Raw genomic sequence first — 17,557 nt, forward strand, 5'->3', positions numbered from 1 at the left:
GACACGTTGTTTACCTTGTGTCACTGTTTGTGGATTATACCTTACATAATTTAGAACTAAAACTGATCTGTGCTGTAACATCCATCCACCCCATACAGACACTCTAAGCACTAGACTTGTGAGAGTATAATTATCTAGCAAAAGACCTTTCAGGGATACGAGGTAACTGATAGCTGCAGTTTGGGGTGCGAGCTCCCTCAGCATCTAGGAGACGTATGCTTGTGGGGATGCACATGCTGTCAGTGAAGTGTCAGTGCGAGAAATACGAGAATGTGTGTACAGAAGGGGAGCAAGGGCCCCAATAAAATGTAGAGAGCCAAGGACATTGCCAAGCAACCGTGACCAGCCTCCCAGTTTACACACAAAAAACACTGAAAAGATTAAATTTCTCAGGCATAGACTTTCTCCCCCAGCTCTAACACTTTGTAATCACATTTTTCTACTTTCATTAAAGATGGTTTTCCTATGGAAAAATAATACACAGATGCTCTAGGAGTCAAATCTGAAATGATCATTTAGGACTAGAATGTCTTAAATTAAATGCATCCGTTTCAACAATGATTTTTTGCCAAGCTTATTTTTCAAGTGTCTTGCTGGGGACCAGGGTGATTTCAGTAAAAAAAAAAGAAGAAAGAAGAGAGAAAACATCGGATTTTATTTCTATTACCAACAAACCGCAAAAACATGTATGAACTGATCTCTGTAACCGTGGAAGTTGAATGCTGTTTGCAATTCATCTTCATTTAGCCACGCAAATGGCCATTGCAAAAAATCAAACGCCAACAACACCAACTACCAACTAACAAAAAAACCTTGACCGACTAAAAGAAAAACAAAACCTAATTCTCTATTTAGTTTTAATGCCAATATTTTGGCTAAACTGTAAACTATATATAAACTATATAAACTAAAAACACATACATCTTTCACATTTTCTCATTTTCCCATTTTCGGTTTCAGTAAACTACAATAACCTAGCTGAGAACGCCCAATGTCCGTGATGTTTTAACACTGAACCTCGTAATTGGTTATGCCCTGAAAAAGCTACATGTTATGTTTGCGGTGAGTGTAAACTGGAGCTAATAAATCTTTGGTCAATCTTTGTGACAGAGCCGATACACCGCTGTAGTTATTGTGTAATGAACCAACTGCCTGAGCCTGTGTGATATCCAGTCACACTTTTTGTTACAGGCTACAGTATATATCCTAGGTAGCTTTTATTGTTGTGTATACTATGTTTGGTGAGCAAGTTGTACGGAGCTACTGTAGAGTAGACATGGCCAAAGCTCTTCCAGGGACAGAGTCAGGAGGGCATCCCTGTGAGCGGAAGAAAGATGGAGAGAGTGATGATAGCGAAGGTGACAGAGGGGGAATAGCTCTCAAAATAGATGTCTTTATAGTGGCTCAGAGCTTAGAGAGGGCTAAGGGAGGTGGAGGGAATGGGATATTTGCATGGAGGAATCTGGTCTTGCATGCTGGTTCTGGGCACTGAGCCCAAACTCTCTGTTAACTTGCTGGGAGACTACGGGAGGGTGGGGGGTGTTGAACTGCAAAAAGTACAACCGATGTGACTAGTATAGAATACATTTGCTCACGACAAGATCCTATAGCCTTCCTTCCTTGGTATAACTTGCACGGGAATGTATCTTTGGGTACATAAAGTGCGCATTCAACATGTTCTAGGATATCATATAACCTACAGTACAACTATACACTGCACCACTGCATTGGAAATAGACACAGAAATGGATGCTTCCCTATTTGTCCTACAGTGCTGTTATCCCTCCAACTGTCCTTCCTCCAAGCATCATGTACGAACATAACAAGGGCCTGCCTTCACCCACCATGAAACTAGAAAGCAGGCAACAACACCATCATCATCATGCATTCTATATTAATAACATCTGGCATATTGTCGCTGTCGGGCAGAAACCTTGTGTATATCTGTATTCATATTTCCTATTTTCTTTCATAAATAAATGCCCTATTTTATACTACAAAAATAGCGGAAATAGCAGATCTTCAAGCTCTGTGAGCATGTAGATCTGCTATTGTCCGTATTTAAAACAATTCTTGATCTATAATGACATGCCCAAGATTGGGATGCCATGCCAGGTTGAACGTGTTTAGGTCTGTCTGTGGGTTTTATAAATAATTGACCAATTAGAAGTATCAACAAGAGCTTGTGACTAAATAATAATTACATTGCAATTGTTACACAGGTTCTTTTTCCATTTCTTAAAAAGTAACAGTTTTTGACCTACACATTTTCTGTCTTGACAGCGACGATACTCTTTCCAGGGTCAGATAGCATTTTAATCCTCTGCCAGTCTCTCTGAACTTTGCATCATCTGTATTTTTATTTTATGCACCTGCCACTGGTTTACTGTTGGCTCAGTGTTTGGGTGAAATATCTGGTTTATTTTGAGAGTGGTGATGATGGCTCTTTGTTTCCTGAAATGTCATTGGTCACTTCGGGGCTCATTAGAGTTGCTGCTGAAAGTTTCAGCAAGCTACTTTTTCACGCCGGATCCTGTTTCTCTGTGGATTAGCTCACAGGACATTCAGGCCCTTGTTGATACCAGGGAGATGTGTGTATCAACATGTGTGTGTGTGTGTGTGTGTGTGCGTGTGCGTGTGTGTGTGTGTGTGTGTGTGTGTGTGTGTGTGAGTGTGAGTGTGATACAGTATGTCCGTGAGCAAGGTGTTGTCATAATATTGTAACCTCCATTACAGATTTTCAAGGGGTGAAGGCACCCTTACAAAAGTCACATGTACAGGTTGTGCAACTGTTTGTCAGGATAAGGCAGACTGTCTGAACTGTAGGTCAAACATAACAAAACCCACAGTTTGCCATGGGACAATATATGACACAAGAATGCGTTTTTGCACAGTATTTCTATAACTGTTATTCATCAAATGGCAAATAAGGTATGCAGTGTTAGATCAGCTATCTCAAAGACAATATACAGTAAATAATATAATGGCTGACCCTATTGCTTCATAAGATAACATTTTATCATTTTAAAATGCATATCATGATATGATAGTGGCTGCACAGAAACACTAGTACCAAGACTATTATAATTACTGAGTAAGATTTTAACCATACTTTTCACAATCCTTCAACATCTTCTATTGATACAGTATCATAGGTGAAGATGACTGAGAGTTTTCTACTTTGTTACAATACTATCTAGTTTAACCCTGTTGTATGTGTGTTTGCCTGTGCGTTTCAGTGTACAAGTCACCAGAATATGAGTCGCTTGGCTTTGAACTGACAGTGGAACGCCTTGTCTCCATCGGTTACCCCCAGGAGCTGCTCAGCTTCGTCTATGACCCCTCATTCCCCACCAGGTCAGAACAATCACAGATACACACACCCTAAAGCTGATGATGATATCTGATTGTCAGGGTATGTTACTGTGTTTACTTTATGTGGGGCGCTTATGTGGGGCTTATCTCAGAAGCATGACTTCACAGACCAGTAAGAAAGAAGGAGGAATTCTCCCACACACTCTCTTAGTTAGCAACACATAGAGACATAAAAGCCTTTCTGCACTCAAGCAACATGGCTAAGATATTTGGGTCAGACACTGTGGAGTTGACCTACATATACGGGGAAAGGGAACGGTTCGTACAGAACTAGCTTGGTGGGAATTATCTGTAGGGTTGTTGTGATGAAGCCCAGAATAGGGGCATTAGGGTTCATTAGACTTACCTTACTTTACAAAGTTACAAACCTTTCGTTATAATGTAAGAAGTGGTATACAAATTCTGTTTCCCCCCCCCCCCTTTTCTAACATTCAGAGGCCTTGTGTTTGATACCATGTATGGGAACCTGTTGAAGGTTGATGCCTATGGCAACATCCTAGTCTGTGTCCATGGTTTCAACTTCCTACGAGGGTGAGTTAACCAACAGTAAATACAAAATTGTTTTACAAATAGACCATAGGTAATACCTTCTTTTGATCAGCCATTACACAAAGCCTACACAAAGCCTTCAGTAGACGTTTCTCTGATTTTAATGATTTTTCGACCTTTTTCAGTCCTGAAACAAGGGAGCTATACCCAAATAAGTTCATCCAGCGAGATGACACTGAACGCTTCTATATTCTCAACACTCTTTTCAACCTGCCAGGTAAGTCAATAAACCTGATCAGAAACTGCATGGTTACATTCAAGACAGGTTCAAACAAGTAGGTGCCTCTCCCAGTATATGCTTATACAGCATCTTTTTTTTTGCCATTAGTTAACCCTTTTTCTCCCCAATTTAGTCGTTATGCCAATTAATTCCTCCCCACCCACATTTCTGTGTGTTGTCACTGCTGTTGTACCCTACTGGTTCACCTGCCAGTAAGGAGCCCCCGCCGGGAGGACGTAGCACCTACGTCCCACTCCTCCCGCCCAACACTCCCTGCTGACAGGTGCCGCCCCAGCCCGTAGGAGTATGTATGTGCAGTGACAAATATCACCCTCCCCGCCCGACTTCCCCCCCCCCCCCCGAACAAGTAAGTGTGTTCGTATAGACGCACGAGAAAGCCGGATGCACCGCGGTGGATTTGAACCCCTAGACTCCGCGATGGTGGGCAGGTACTTTACCACTTCACCACCCGAGCGCCCTGAACCTGCATTAATAATAACCTTTTTTTATTTAATGATCTTTCCTTAGAAACCTACCTCTTTGCCTGCCTAGTGGATTTCTTCTCCAACTGTGACAGATATGCAAGGTAAGCAAATGCTAGCCATACTACTTTTACTTGCGCTAAACAGATTTATGGACATGGCACGGTGACACAATGACAAAACAGTGCCAACCCAAATAAGGTGATGAGACAGCCCTACAGCATGAGGGCCCAGCTGTCATAATTACTAAGCTTAGATGATTATCCTAAAAATGTAATGGATTTCAATGGATATTGTATTCCTGATTAGTACACGACTTCAATCTGTGAACCCTTGTACTGTTCAATTGCTATAAAGATAAGTAATTCATTTCTCATCCTAATCATAGAAATGCATGTATCCCCCCCCCTGACTGTATTAGCAATACAGATACACAATAAATGACTAATCACTAAGAATTTAGCATTTATTATATGCTTTGTGACTTTCTAATCTTCAGATTAGTTTTGAGATATAGCCTGTTTGTATGTAATCTGGATTGGAATGGCTGCATGTTCCTTTGTCCTCTGAAACTTGGCTGTTGGTCTTTTAGGGGGAGAATGCTTTCCTGTTTGGCTGGGGACCCCTCCAACAAGGGAAGACTATCCCATTTAAAAGCAAACAAAAAAACATGTGTTTTGAAAATGGCTAGTGTTTTGTAAAGCTGAGTCCCCTCCTATGGCTGTGTGTGCGCGTGCGTGTGTCTGTGTGCACACGTGTGTGTGTGCGTGTGTGTGTGTGTGTGTGTGTGCGTGTGTTCCCTCGTCATCTCCCCCAGCTGTGAGACGGGCTTCAAGGACGGTGACCTTTTCATGTCCTTCAAGAGCATGTTCCAGGATGTCCGTGATGCTGTAGACTGGGTGCACTTCAAGGTGACGTATTGTGACGTACTGAAGCATTGTGCCATTTTGTGTGATTCTGGATTCACTTCAACACCAAAATACCAAAAACACATGCGAGTAAACCCGCCAGTGTGCCTCTGAAATTGGCAATTTATCTGAGCGTCTTCTCCAAAACAGGACCCTTAACCACTTAAACCCCTGTAGTCTTAGAGAACTGGACTTGAGTTACAACTGTACTTCTTACATTGTGTTTTTTTTTTAAATATTTTTTTGGGGGCTTTTAATGCCTTTATTTAGAGAGGGACAGGGAAAGTAGGCTGACAGGAAATGGGGAGAGAGATTCAAGTGGTTAATGTTTCCTATTTTTATTTTTTTTACCAATTAAGCCTCAATTATACTTTATTGTACGATGATTAAGCACAGCAAAAATGGCTGATCTAAAATGTGACTCATTGTGAGCTTGTAGATTTTCTTTAATTATTTGACCAATTTTGAGAATTTTGGACCTACCATGACATGCCCAAAATAAGGACACCAGGTTGAAAGTAGTTACATTATGGCCGTATTTGACATTTTGTGTTGCAGGGTACTCTCAAGGTGAAGACAGTAGAGAACCTGGAGAAGTATGTTGTGAGAGATGTAAGTACTAAGATGTGGTACAATTGCTTGTACTCTGAGCTGTGGATACATTGCTAACAAGTAAGACGCGCGAACGCGGTAAGCGAACGCCAAAAAATAATGAAATAAAATATTTTAAAAAAAAGTAACCAATAAAAAAAAAAAATAATAATCCAAAAAAAATCTGCGTTAAAAGGAGCATCTTAGAAAAATACAAATTCCCAAAAAAAAAACTTTTAATGTTTTTGAACAATTCAACAAAGTGTTTGAAGTGCCTGTTTCACCCACTTCCGGGGGGCGGAGCCAAAATCCGAGCCCGAAGTATTTGTTCGTAGACCCCCACTTAGGGGGGGTAGAAAAAGTTTCGGAGCGATTCGGGCACTTTTCATTTAACATGGGGTTTCAATGGGGAGTTTTTAGGAGCCTTCTCCGGGGCGTGGCTTCCGGGGGAAGGGGCGGGCTTAAACGCAACCTTGACAGGTGTGTTCAGTTTTCAAAGACCTTTCATTTGATGTATGGTACGTCTAAATTGGACATTTACTTATCTCAGAGGAGCTGCACACAGGCAGTGCACACAGAGATACAGACAGACAGAGACACAACCCAAGCAGAGTTACATAGTAAGCTCCACTTGGCTTCGCCGCGCCTCCTTCCGCGTTCGCAATAATCATTGGACATTGCAGATTCACATACACTTTTGTTTGTGGTTGTCGTTCTCTTTTTCTCTTTTTTCTCTTTTTATTTCATTCTTTCTGCTCTGTGTTTAACTCTCTCTCTCTGTCTTTCTCGCCCTCAATCAGGGAAAGCTGCCTCTTCTCCTCAGTCGAATGAATGAAGTTGCCAAGATCTTCCTGGCTACCAACAGTGACTACCAATACACTGATGTGAGTATGTATTCTGTTGCTGTCAGACAAGACTGCTGAAAAAGAATATATATATGTGGTTTGAAACTTTTGATGGGGGGGGGTGATAAACATGTCAGTGGATCGCTTGAATAATGTTCTAGAAAACAGCTGCACATCCAGTGACGTATTTGGCAGGATTTATTGCTGTTACTCCCCATTCCACATCCAGAGGCTTTTCAGTTGAAATTTTGCTTGTGTTTGTTTTTCTTCATAGAAAATCATGACCTACCTGTTTGACTTTCCCCACGGCCCAAAGGTGAGAATAACTTTAAGTGACTCTTTTTCTGCTCTTGTTTGGTAAATAATGGATCATGTTGCATGCATGCATGTTTTGCATATTTTCACAGTTCGACAGTTCGAAGCCCAATTTATAGATTCATATTGTTGTGTTCATATTGCATGCCGAACATGGCTGAACTACAAGCTTGCGGCGCGTTGTGAACTTGTAGATCGGCTATGTTCGCCGCGGGACACTGTCGTAAATTAGGCATAAGACATTATAAGCTTATTTTTGCCTTATTGTTTAATGAGTGATTATGCCCACTGCAGCATGGCACTGCCCACCGGCCGTGGAAGTCCTACTTTGACTTGATCCTCGTGGATGCCAGGAAGCCTCTGTTCTTCGGGGAGGGCACAGTGCTCAGACAGGTGGACACGGTGAGCAGGAACCACACACCATCAGACACACACACACACACACACACACACACACACACACACACACACACACACACACACACACACACACACACACACACACACACGTATACGCACTAAACACACGCAGCTGCCCAGAACACCATGCCCCCCCAAAAAAGCACACTGTGCTCCTATGCATGAGCGATGGTTACTTTGAACTCGATACTTTACTGATTCGTTTACAGGAGTTAAATAGGGTGAATAGAACGAGAGCAGAACAGAAACATATCATGACAGAAATACAAAAGAAACATTTGAAATGTAATCTAATACATAAACTAATCAATCCATTTAAAGACATGATTTTTGGCATAGCGCTTGGCTAAAACATTTTCTTTAAATGAGATGAGCTTCACGTGTGACCATGAAACTTGATTTTGTTTTTGCTTTGTATTTTGCCACGGTCTCTCCCTTTAACTATATCATGCATTTCCTGTCCATTTCAGGTATCAGGGCGACTGAAGATAGGGACCTACACAGGGCCACTGGCACATGGCATTGTCTATTCTGGTGGTAAGACTAAAACACATTGATTGTTTGTATGTAACTGACCACACAACTGTTGAGTTTAATGTAAAAGGGTAAATGGTGCATTTTCATAGTATCATTATCCAAAGCGCTTTACAATGTGCATTAGATTCACCCATTCACACACTAATGACAGAGGAAACCATGCAAGGCACAGCTCAGGGTCGAGGACACTTCAACACTATTAGTGGGTGTGGGGGGTTCCAATCGGGAGCATTCTAATTAAAAGCTTGTAGATGAGCTTGTAGATCGGCTACTTTAGCTATTTCCCAAAATGATGGGGGAAAATATTATTTTGAAATGTGTTGCTTATTTATTTTTTTTCCTATAACAACATGCCCAAAATTGGACACCAGGTTGAAAGTGGTTAAATGCATTGTGTCCAGTAATGTTCTTAACCCATTCAATCCGGGAACGCATACTGTGTCATTTTAGATTTTTAACTATAACCATTATTTTCTACTTTGGGCTTTAAATATATATATATATTTTTTTTACTTATGTTGCTATAATATCAGTGGTTCTCAAGGACCACCCAAAATGATATGTATTTGTCCACGGACCCACCCATCTCAAATAATTTTGTTCCAGGGACCCCCAGAAGCAAAGACTTTAGTTAAAAATGTATTTATATGCGATTCACGACTTCTTAAAAAAAAAAAAGCAGATATACAAGTTCATAGTGCGGGTGCTATGAGCTTGTATTTCTGCTATTTTTGAATAGACAAAGAAATCTAAAATGACACAGATGCTTTCCCAGTCTTTAATGGGTTAATCTCCCCTATTGCCAGGCTCTTCAGACATTGTATGTGATCTACTGGGGGCCAAGGGTAAGGACATAGTCTACATCGGAGACCACATCTTCGGAGACATCCTCAAGTCCAAGAAGCGCCAGGGCTGGAGGACCTTTCTGGTCATACCCGAGCTGGCCCAGGAGTTGCATGTTTGGACCGACAAGAGCTGTGAGTCTGGATGCACCTACATACACACAGACATTGACTTTCCAGATAAACTGCGTACAACAAGCAAATCAAATTATTAAATGTTGTTAAATGCAATGTCAGAACTCATATTCACTCGCATGCATATTTACTCAGCCACATACACACAAACATGTTTGCATGCAAATATACAGGTGCACACATGCCAATGCAAGATGTGATTAAAGATTAAACTTGAATGTAAAATGGAAACCTTTGTGATGATGTGCGGGGAGAGAGATTCACTGTGCCTTCCATATCGTTCACAGCTTTATTCGAGGAACTGCAGGGGCTGGAAATTTTCCTGGCTGAGCTTTACAAGTGAGTAGGACCAATCTTTTAACTGTTTCCCACCTCTGACCCAATGATCCTCTCCTATCCTATGCCAATCATTGAACCCTTTTTTCTCTCTGCACTATCAGTCCAGTATGTGCGTGTGCGTGTGCTAGGGCTTTCACCAACTAGTCGACTAGTCAACTAGTCGACTATTTTTTTTTTAATGCCATAGTAATGGCCCATCTTACTATTATTATTATCCTCCTGACTTAATTTTTTATCAAAAGGGGGTCAAAAGTATGCCCAATAAAATATTGGGCAATGGGGATCCTTGGAGACGCTGCTGTGGTGCTGTGCTGCTGTGCCAGAAGCGCTTCCCTTAAAACGCCATAAAAATAAGGGCAGGAGGATAATAAGATAATAATAATAGTAATATAGTAGTAGGATGGCATTAAAACAATGCCCCCCCTAAAAAATAAGTAAATAAATAAATATATATATATACATATTTTTAGTCGACTACCACTGGGTCAAATTAGTCGACCTGTAAAAATCTCTAGTCGTGAAAGCCCTAGCGTGTGCGTGCGTGCGCACGCATATGTGTGTGAGAGAGAATAACCTTTTTTTGCCAGCAGGGTAAAGTCTAAAGTGCAGGCAACTTGATAACTGGTTTCACTAAGGTCTATTTATAACCTATTACAGCTCCCTGCCTTTTTGTTTAGTACGCTGATGTCATTGACACTCTTCGTTTCTTGCTTCGTCTTTGTCCCTGATCCCCTCTGCTAATCCTCCTCTAGGCATCTGGACAGCAGTAGCAATGAGAGACCAGACATCAGCGCTATCCAGAGAAGAGTCAAGGTACAACAAAATGCCCCACTGCCATGTTTTGATGTTGTTCTGTAGTCCAAAGTATTGGCACACTCAGCTCAAAGGACTTAGATTAATACCGGTTGCAGATTCTAAACAATATATAAATCACAAAATGAGCATCCGCACCTCACAAATAAGTTTCAAGGTTTTAAGGCTTAAAAGCAAAACAAGGGTCTGAAAGCCTTTCTAAAACTTTCTGAAAGGCTGACAAAGGCCTTCTGACTTTCGTCAGCATTAATGAAGGCCATACGAGTCAAAACGCGTTTGTTTTGTGACTGCTGCTGCGACGCATTAAAGCTTTAAAGCGTGTTTTGTGAGTGCGGATGTTCCTTTTGTGATTATTGATGCTGTTACAGCCGTCATGGTGATACAACTCCTTTTTATGTTCCATGCAATTGATGACCTCTCCCTGATTGTTGTCTGATATGTTCTTTTGTTCTTTTATTGACAAAGATCAGAAAATACAGTGACAGGGTTTAAGACACCCCCCCAACTCACTCAGATAATACTGTATTGAATGCCCACTGTTTAGAGAGTCATTACAGGTGGTGGGGGCTCATAACAGCTAGAAACTATCATATCGAAAGTACGTCCTTACTCACCATAGTAGATTATTAGCTAAATGGCTGGAAGATCAAATTTAGCTATGGCATACTTTTTAAACTATGCCTCACATTGATTGAATATTTTTAGACACATTTTCATTAATTCCATTAATTATTACATTTATTTATGTACTTTTTCCCCTGTGTTCGGGTATCTCAGTTGGTAGAGCACTCGCCTTTGGACCACAAGGTTCTGGGTTTCGATCCCGGGCACCGCCAACTCAGCGTATGAGTAGCACGGCGGTAAGTACTGGGAGCTGATGGTAGGTGTGGTACTCCACCTCAGCAATCCATCTCCCAGGGGTTGTAAAGGAGATAGACACCCTTGTTGGTTGGCTGATACCGACAATAAGCCACCCCAACTTTACTTAATACATTTTTCCAGGAAGTCCCATTGCGATACAAATTCATTTTACAAGGGAGACCTGGGCCAACATGGCCTTGACATCATAGGAATTATCATTGTAAAAAAAAACACTCTCACAAAGAGTCACTTACAAACTAGAAACATTTAACAAAGAAGACAAACCGATCAGTACTATGAACAGCCAACAACAAATGACTTAATACACACAAAGACTTATCTTTGTAGCAGAATCGGGTACTGAAATAAAGGCAGGAAGTGGTTAGAGCATCTCAGAGATAAGGCGTTCAGCGGAGATTCAGCTTGTCCTGAAGCTTACCACATCCTCTCTACCTCTTCCGTCTCCTTCAGAAAGTGACCCATGACATGGACATGTGCTACGGTATGATGGGAAGCCTTTTCCGCAGCGGCTCCAGACAGACCTTGTTTGCTTCCCAGGTGATGCGCTATGCCGACCTGTATGCTGCTTCCTTCATCAATTTGCTCTACTATCCCTTCAGCTACCTCTTCAGAGCTGCACATGTACTGGTACGTATGATTCTCATGTTGAATCACAAATCATGGACACCACGTCATCATATCTTATTACTGGTTCCAATACCTCTGAACTTCTACACAGTAAAAACTGTTACTCTGCGAAAACTTTGGGGAAATCGTCGAAGTGCCGCCACGAAGTGCAATCAACAGCATGGAGGGTGGGGTGTACACACACAGACACACACAGGGGTTTTGTGAATTTATCACAGATTCGTATTATTATATAAACCTTTATTACTATAGCATGCAGCCATAGCACTTGGCGGGACGTAAACAATAACAGCAATCAATGGCGTGTGAGAATTCTCGTATAGTATGAAACTGAGAGAACAGCCAGCACACAGTAAATGTCCTTTTCCGAATCATTCGCGAACGACCCAACACTGGCAAGCTGATAGCTTGCCTATCTTGTGATCTCTTGTTCCTATTTTTTCCCTCATCCTCACGATCTCACCGGCTCTTGTCTCTCGTCTGTGTCGTTATTTTGGCAGGTAAATCCTTCAGTGGTGTGAGCATAACATGTATAAAACGTTTCTGTGATTTATTTTGGACTTTAGATAGACATCTATGTCTATCTATCGCTGATTTCCAAATGCCCCCCCCCCGCCCCCCCCCCCCTACTACTCCTCTCTTCCCACATTAGAGCACAGCGAGTGCCCAAAATACCAAACATACCAGGAAAAACTCACCATGTCAATTCGCCCGTTCGTTGCACATGTCACGCCAGTAAATTAGGGCCCTCAGAGTGAAATTGACGCGATAGATTTTACTTTGCTTTTACTGAACAACTAGAATAAGGTCATTAGACACACAATAAATTGTATTGAACATCCTACTTTCTGAAAATGGTACATGGCCATATGTATTTTTTTAAATTCAATATAATTTCCAAACCAGAAAATATGAGTCTGAAATAAGTTTGTGGAATACAAGCAGGACAACACGAACAAAAGACTCTAAAGATATTATGGTCACGATCCCATTCTCTTTTGTCATCCTCATTTATTTTGCCCTCCCTCCCTCCCTCCTCTCCCTCTTCCCAGATGCCTCATGAGTCAACGGTGGAGCACGCCCATGTAGACATAGACATAGAGTCACCCATGGCCACGCGCAACCGCACCCACTGCAGTGACTGCAACGAACTAGAGTGCAAGCGCAGCCAATTGACCCGCTCCATCAGTGAAATCAAGCCCCCCAATCTATTCCCCCTGACCCCCCAAGAGATCACTCACTGCCACGATGAGGATGATGATGAAGAAGAAGAGGAGGAGGAGGAATAAGTAGGAAGACGAGAAGTGAGCCATATCTGATTCCTGCCTTTGCAAGTTTTCCTAATGGAGGTTGATGTCGCTCAAGAGCGAGACAAAATTGATTGGCCCTGTGAGGCATATTTCCGTAATGAACAAGTGATAGGAAATTTGGGTGGTTTTGGATCTCTTTTTTTATATGGAGATTTATGTAGAAAAAAGAAACAATATTGTTCTGATAATTTCCGAAGTATAAAGGACCAAGAGTTGGGCTTAAAGTTCATCTGTCAGTGTGTGACAATGTGCATGCTTGGTCCTCTAAAATCACACAGTTGCCCCTGCTTTCCTAGTTTTATTTTTGGGTAGATGTTTTATTTTATTTTATTAAATCTTTGCGATGAAATATTATTTTAGCAGACCTCTGAAAAAAATATAAGAAACAATCTTTCTTGAACTGACTCTTTTAAAAGCTCTTAGGGATGTACTGTAACAAGTTTTAGTTACATTGTAGGCCAACAGTGTAGACAGTATACTATAGGGGTGCAACGGTTAATCAGACTAATCAACGTTTGAGCATCGAAAAATAATGCATTTTAATAAAAATAACCGATTTTTGGGGAAACAAAATGATAGGCGGAAAGTGTCCAAATTAGTGAAAATAGCCTATCTACAAGCTCACACACGCTGCTATGTGTTGTGGGCTTGTAGATCGGCTATTTTGGGGGTTTATTCCCACGATAAAGTGGGCTTAATCGATTTAGTCGATTATAAAGAATCCGTTTTTCACATTGATTCGTTGGTATACAAAAATAAAATGAAAAACATATCCAAAATAACATGCTTCTCGATTATTCAATTAATCAAAAAAGTTATTGATAGAATAATCGCTAAGCACATAATCGGTAGGTGCAGCCCCAGTATACTGTAGATTGAATTTGTACTGTAGTTCCACAGCAGACTTGCCTTGTCAAGAACAGTATGTACTTTATGACTTCTTGTTGCTGTAAACCCTTTTGAAATGAGAAACACACTTGACTTCAGCCTTCTTGCCATGGCGCTGAAAGTACATGCATATTATATTGAGCTATTTGAACGCTGGTTTTCGCATTATGCAAACAATGGTCCAATTTCCATCCTATTGTGTTTTATTTTGTTTGTTTTTCGTCATTGTAGAAGAATACGTGTGTGTGTGTGTGCGTGTGTGTGTGTGTGTGTGTGTCAGTCAGTCAGTCAGTCAGTTTGCCAAAGTAGACTTGTAGCATCCAGAATGATTGTAAGCATAAGAATCTCTTGTTCTAGCTCAAACACAGGATGTGTGTGTAGATTTGGGTGATCCAAAGCACAAGTCTGATTGTGGATGTTTATGCCCGCGTTGAGACAGATCAATAAAGCATTTTGTATAAAGTTTGGTTAGAGGAACACAAATTGTGATGATGAGTGCGTGGTTCAACTGACATTTTGAAAGGAACTGGTAATATGGCCTGTTCATGGTCATTATGGAAACCTCGAAGTACAGTATGCTACTGTATTTAGCTATCCAGAGAATGGCTTCGGCCTTAGGCCTTCTCTTCACGTTTGCACTATGTAATGCAATGTACGATAAATAAGGTATGAAAACTTGTAATGGAGCTCTTTCTACAGCATGTGCACATAACATGCAGGGCTTCTTTTGCTGACTAAGCTCGGTTATTCAGGACGGTTGAAACATGATTTATTTTTTGGTTGTACATGATCAATGCCATGGCAAAGATTCATGATGTGAGAAGTGTTCTAGCTGAGGGTGTCTTTTTCTCTCTCTCTCACTCGCTCTCTCTCTCTCTCTCTCTCTTTTTTTTAACAAGAGCGTGTCATAAGAACAAGTGGCCTTGATTTGGAAAGCAGAATGTGCTTGTGGTGTGGTTCTTTATGTTATAGGTTGGTAGGTTGTACTGTATAAAACTTAGGCCTTGGCTCTGTCAGCTAATGTCAATCCTTTGGCTTTGGACAAGGCTACTAGGATGTGAACATCATTGAACTGACTCTTGCTTAGACCTTGATGTAGAGGCAAGGTTAGGCTGTTTTCTCTGCTCCTCTGTCCAAATAGGTGGGGTCACGCCTAGAAAAAGGCACTGGTTGTTAGCAGAGGTGAACAGGACAGGTATTAAGCTAGAGCAGTGATACTTTGTGGAGTAATGTGTACAGTATTCCAGAGGTGTTAGATTTCTACACACTGTGAGAAGAGTACCAGGTTCCGTACCAATAGAGTTATCTGTTGGAGTTAGGTTATAGAGTTAAGCCTAATTTCGATGTCATCGTGCGACTGCGTCGTTTGCCAAAAATGACCCATTATGGTTAGGGTTTTGCCGACGAGTTGTGAGTTGTAGATCGGCTATTTTCAGTGCGTGACACCGGTGTGCAATTAAGTATAGATCAGGCATGAATTAGGCTTTAAACATTCAAAATGTTTAGTACTTTCAGAACTGGAATGAAGATGTCCAGACGTAGAATCCGTAAACACTAAACTTCACGTTGGCTATTCCAGTTCCAACAAAACACCCTGAAAATATTGGAACTCAAATATTACTCAATGTAATCCTGGTAACGTCCACTTCTTCCTATTCCCATGTCATACCTCCTCAGTGGTAATAGTATGCACTAGTAGGACAAGATAACTGCCAGCAACTTGACTTCATGGAATCGATTACTTTTAAGTAGTTTTTTCCTTTGCAATATCAAATGTGTACTATGTTTAAAATTGTATCACTTTACATTTAGTAGTTCTGTTTTGTAATAGTTCTTAGATCGGTCTGTTGATTTGGGCCAATGATGGTAAGGAACTATTTGGGCTCTTTTGGTTTAGCTTGACGAGGGGTAGAAGAAGGAATGTGTCTTTGTTTAAGTTTAACCGTGGGTCTATGTAAAAATTTAATGAGTAGAATATAGTAGAGAGAATTATATTACAATAGTTCATTAGTTTTTTATATTATGTGAAATGTTTGTATTCCCAATATTGATTTTATGTTTTGAATATAAAATAACTGGATATGCTACTACCATACATGAGGCAGCTGCATTGCTCATAAGAAATAATTGGCCAGTAGCTTTTTGATCTCATTTGAAATGATTAATAGGAAAGGTTTGAACTGCTTTTCTGTGGAAGCACTGTGTCAGTTATTGTTTTTATCTTCTAGTACAGTGGATATGCATGTGCTCATTCTAAGGCTGACCAATACAAGCAAATCCAGTATGCCAAGGTTTAATGGTAGCCTTTGGTTAGACTTCTATGTGGAATAGGTCTTTTTATAGTGAAAGCCTTTGACATTTGCAGGGTGATTTGTATAAAAAGCAAACAAACAAATAAAAAAATGTCATCCAGTAAATGGCTTGCAGAGCAAAGCTCTTAAGGGAAATGTGAATAGCATGTCAATTACCGTAGATAAGAAATGGCACTTTTAATCAACACCGTTGGGAGTTTTATTTTATTTTTTCTAACCATGATTTTTTTTTATTACCTTGGTTTACAAACTTTACAGCATTGTAAATACACTTACCATATCCATGACCTTTTATTCAGTAACATTTGGCTAGATTGCAACAGTGGGTACAGCCCTATAACACAAATGCCTCTGACTGACTGATTAAGTTACACTATTGGTCAGCTCGTTGGTCTAACAATGAAGTCAATCGCAGAGCAATCGTCCCTCCAGGCTATGGGATGTAGTCTGTCCTAATACCTACCCTTTCTTTTCATCATTTGTCGCGGGGGCTGGCAGTGGTCGACTACATATCTCTGACTCTTGGTTCCATTCAGCCTGGATAATCTATTAATTGTCATGAATGATCAAACCTCTACAGGGACAACATGAAAACCTGAAAGTTACACCATTGAAGTTACACCGGCCGACCAAGCCATGCCCAAAAAGCAACCACATTAGAGGGTGCCAAACCTGTCATGCATTCAGTTATTTTAATTCAATAATCTTTTGTTTTGTGCACATTACTTTATGTTCCTTTGAACATATGTTTTGTTTCCAGATTTATTATACAGACTGTATATCTGGAAATTACATAAAAATGTACAATAAAACTTTAATTTTCCATAATAATGTGTTGTTTCTTCAATGACCTCTTTGTTTTTGTACAGTGAATACGAGTAGGAACCTTTTCATGTAATGTACAATGATGTTGGCCAAACACCATGTCATGGTGGATGAATTGCCATCACATTTTATTTAGTTCCACACAGAAGCCCTGCAGTATTAGCTTGCAAATCTATGCATTTTGACCTAACTAACTGAGGTACAGTAAATGAAGCTACAGGAATGACAAAACATTGTTGGCCATTTTACACCAAGATTCGATAAAGAAAGCAGGCAGGCTCTATTAGGTAAACATTTCAGCATTTGGGTTCAAATCTGGGGTAGAACAGAAAAGTACAGATT

At 40.6% G+C, this 17,557-nt stretch overlaps 1 protein-coding gene across 1 annotated transcript in view; it reads left to right on the forward strand.

Annotated features, from left to right (window-relative positions):
• The window catches only part of nt5c2b (5'-nucleotidase, cytosolic IIb), a 27,931-nt gene extending 10,716 nt beyond the window's left edge, over window positions 1-17,215 (forward strand). Inside the window, exons 4-18 of the mRNA XM_080451805.1 lie at window positions 3,240-3,357; window positions 3,811-3,906; window positions 4,050-4,141; window positions 4,673-4,730; window positions 5,444-5,537; window positions 6,093-6,146; window positions 6,926-7,009; window positions 7,245-7,286; window positions 7,580-7,687; window positions 8,176-8,242; window positions 9,049-9,219; window positions 9,507-9,558; window positions 10,311-10,371; window positions 11,704-11,880; window positions 12,933-17,215. Of these exons, the coding sequence (XP_080307931.1) occupies window positions 3,240-3,357; window positions 3,811-3,906; window positions 4,050-4,141; window positions 4,673-4,730; window positions 5,444-5,537; window positions 6,093-6,146; window positions 6,926-7,009; window positions 7,245-7,286; window positions 7,580-7,687; window positions 8,176-8,242; window positions 9,049-9,219; window positions 9,507-9,558; window positions 10,311-10,371; window positions 11,704-11,880; window positions 12,933-13,169 (1,511 nt within the window). The 3' untranslated portion in view covers window positions 13,170-17,215. The remainder of the gene's footprint in view (window positions 1-3,239; window positions 3,358-3,810; window positions 3,907-4,049; window positions 4,142-4,672; window positions 4,731-5,443; window positions 5,538-6,092; window positions 6,147-6,925; window positions 7,010-7,244; window positions 7,287-7,579; window positions 7,688-8,175; window positions 8,243-9,048; window positions 9,220-9,506; window positions 9,559-10,310; window positions 10,372-11,703; window positions 11,881-12,932) is intronic.
• Window positions 17,216-17,557: the final 342 nt, after the last annotated feature.

This window comes from Gymnoscopelus braueri (genome assembly GCF_963280865.1).
Source record: "Gymnoscopelus braueri genome assembly, chromosome: 2".
In the NCBI taxonomy this organism is placed as follows: Eukaryota; Metazoa; Chordata; class Actinopteri; order Myctophiformes; family Myctophidae; genus Gymnoscopelus; species Gymnoscopelus braueri.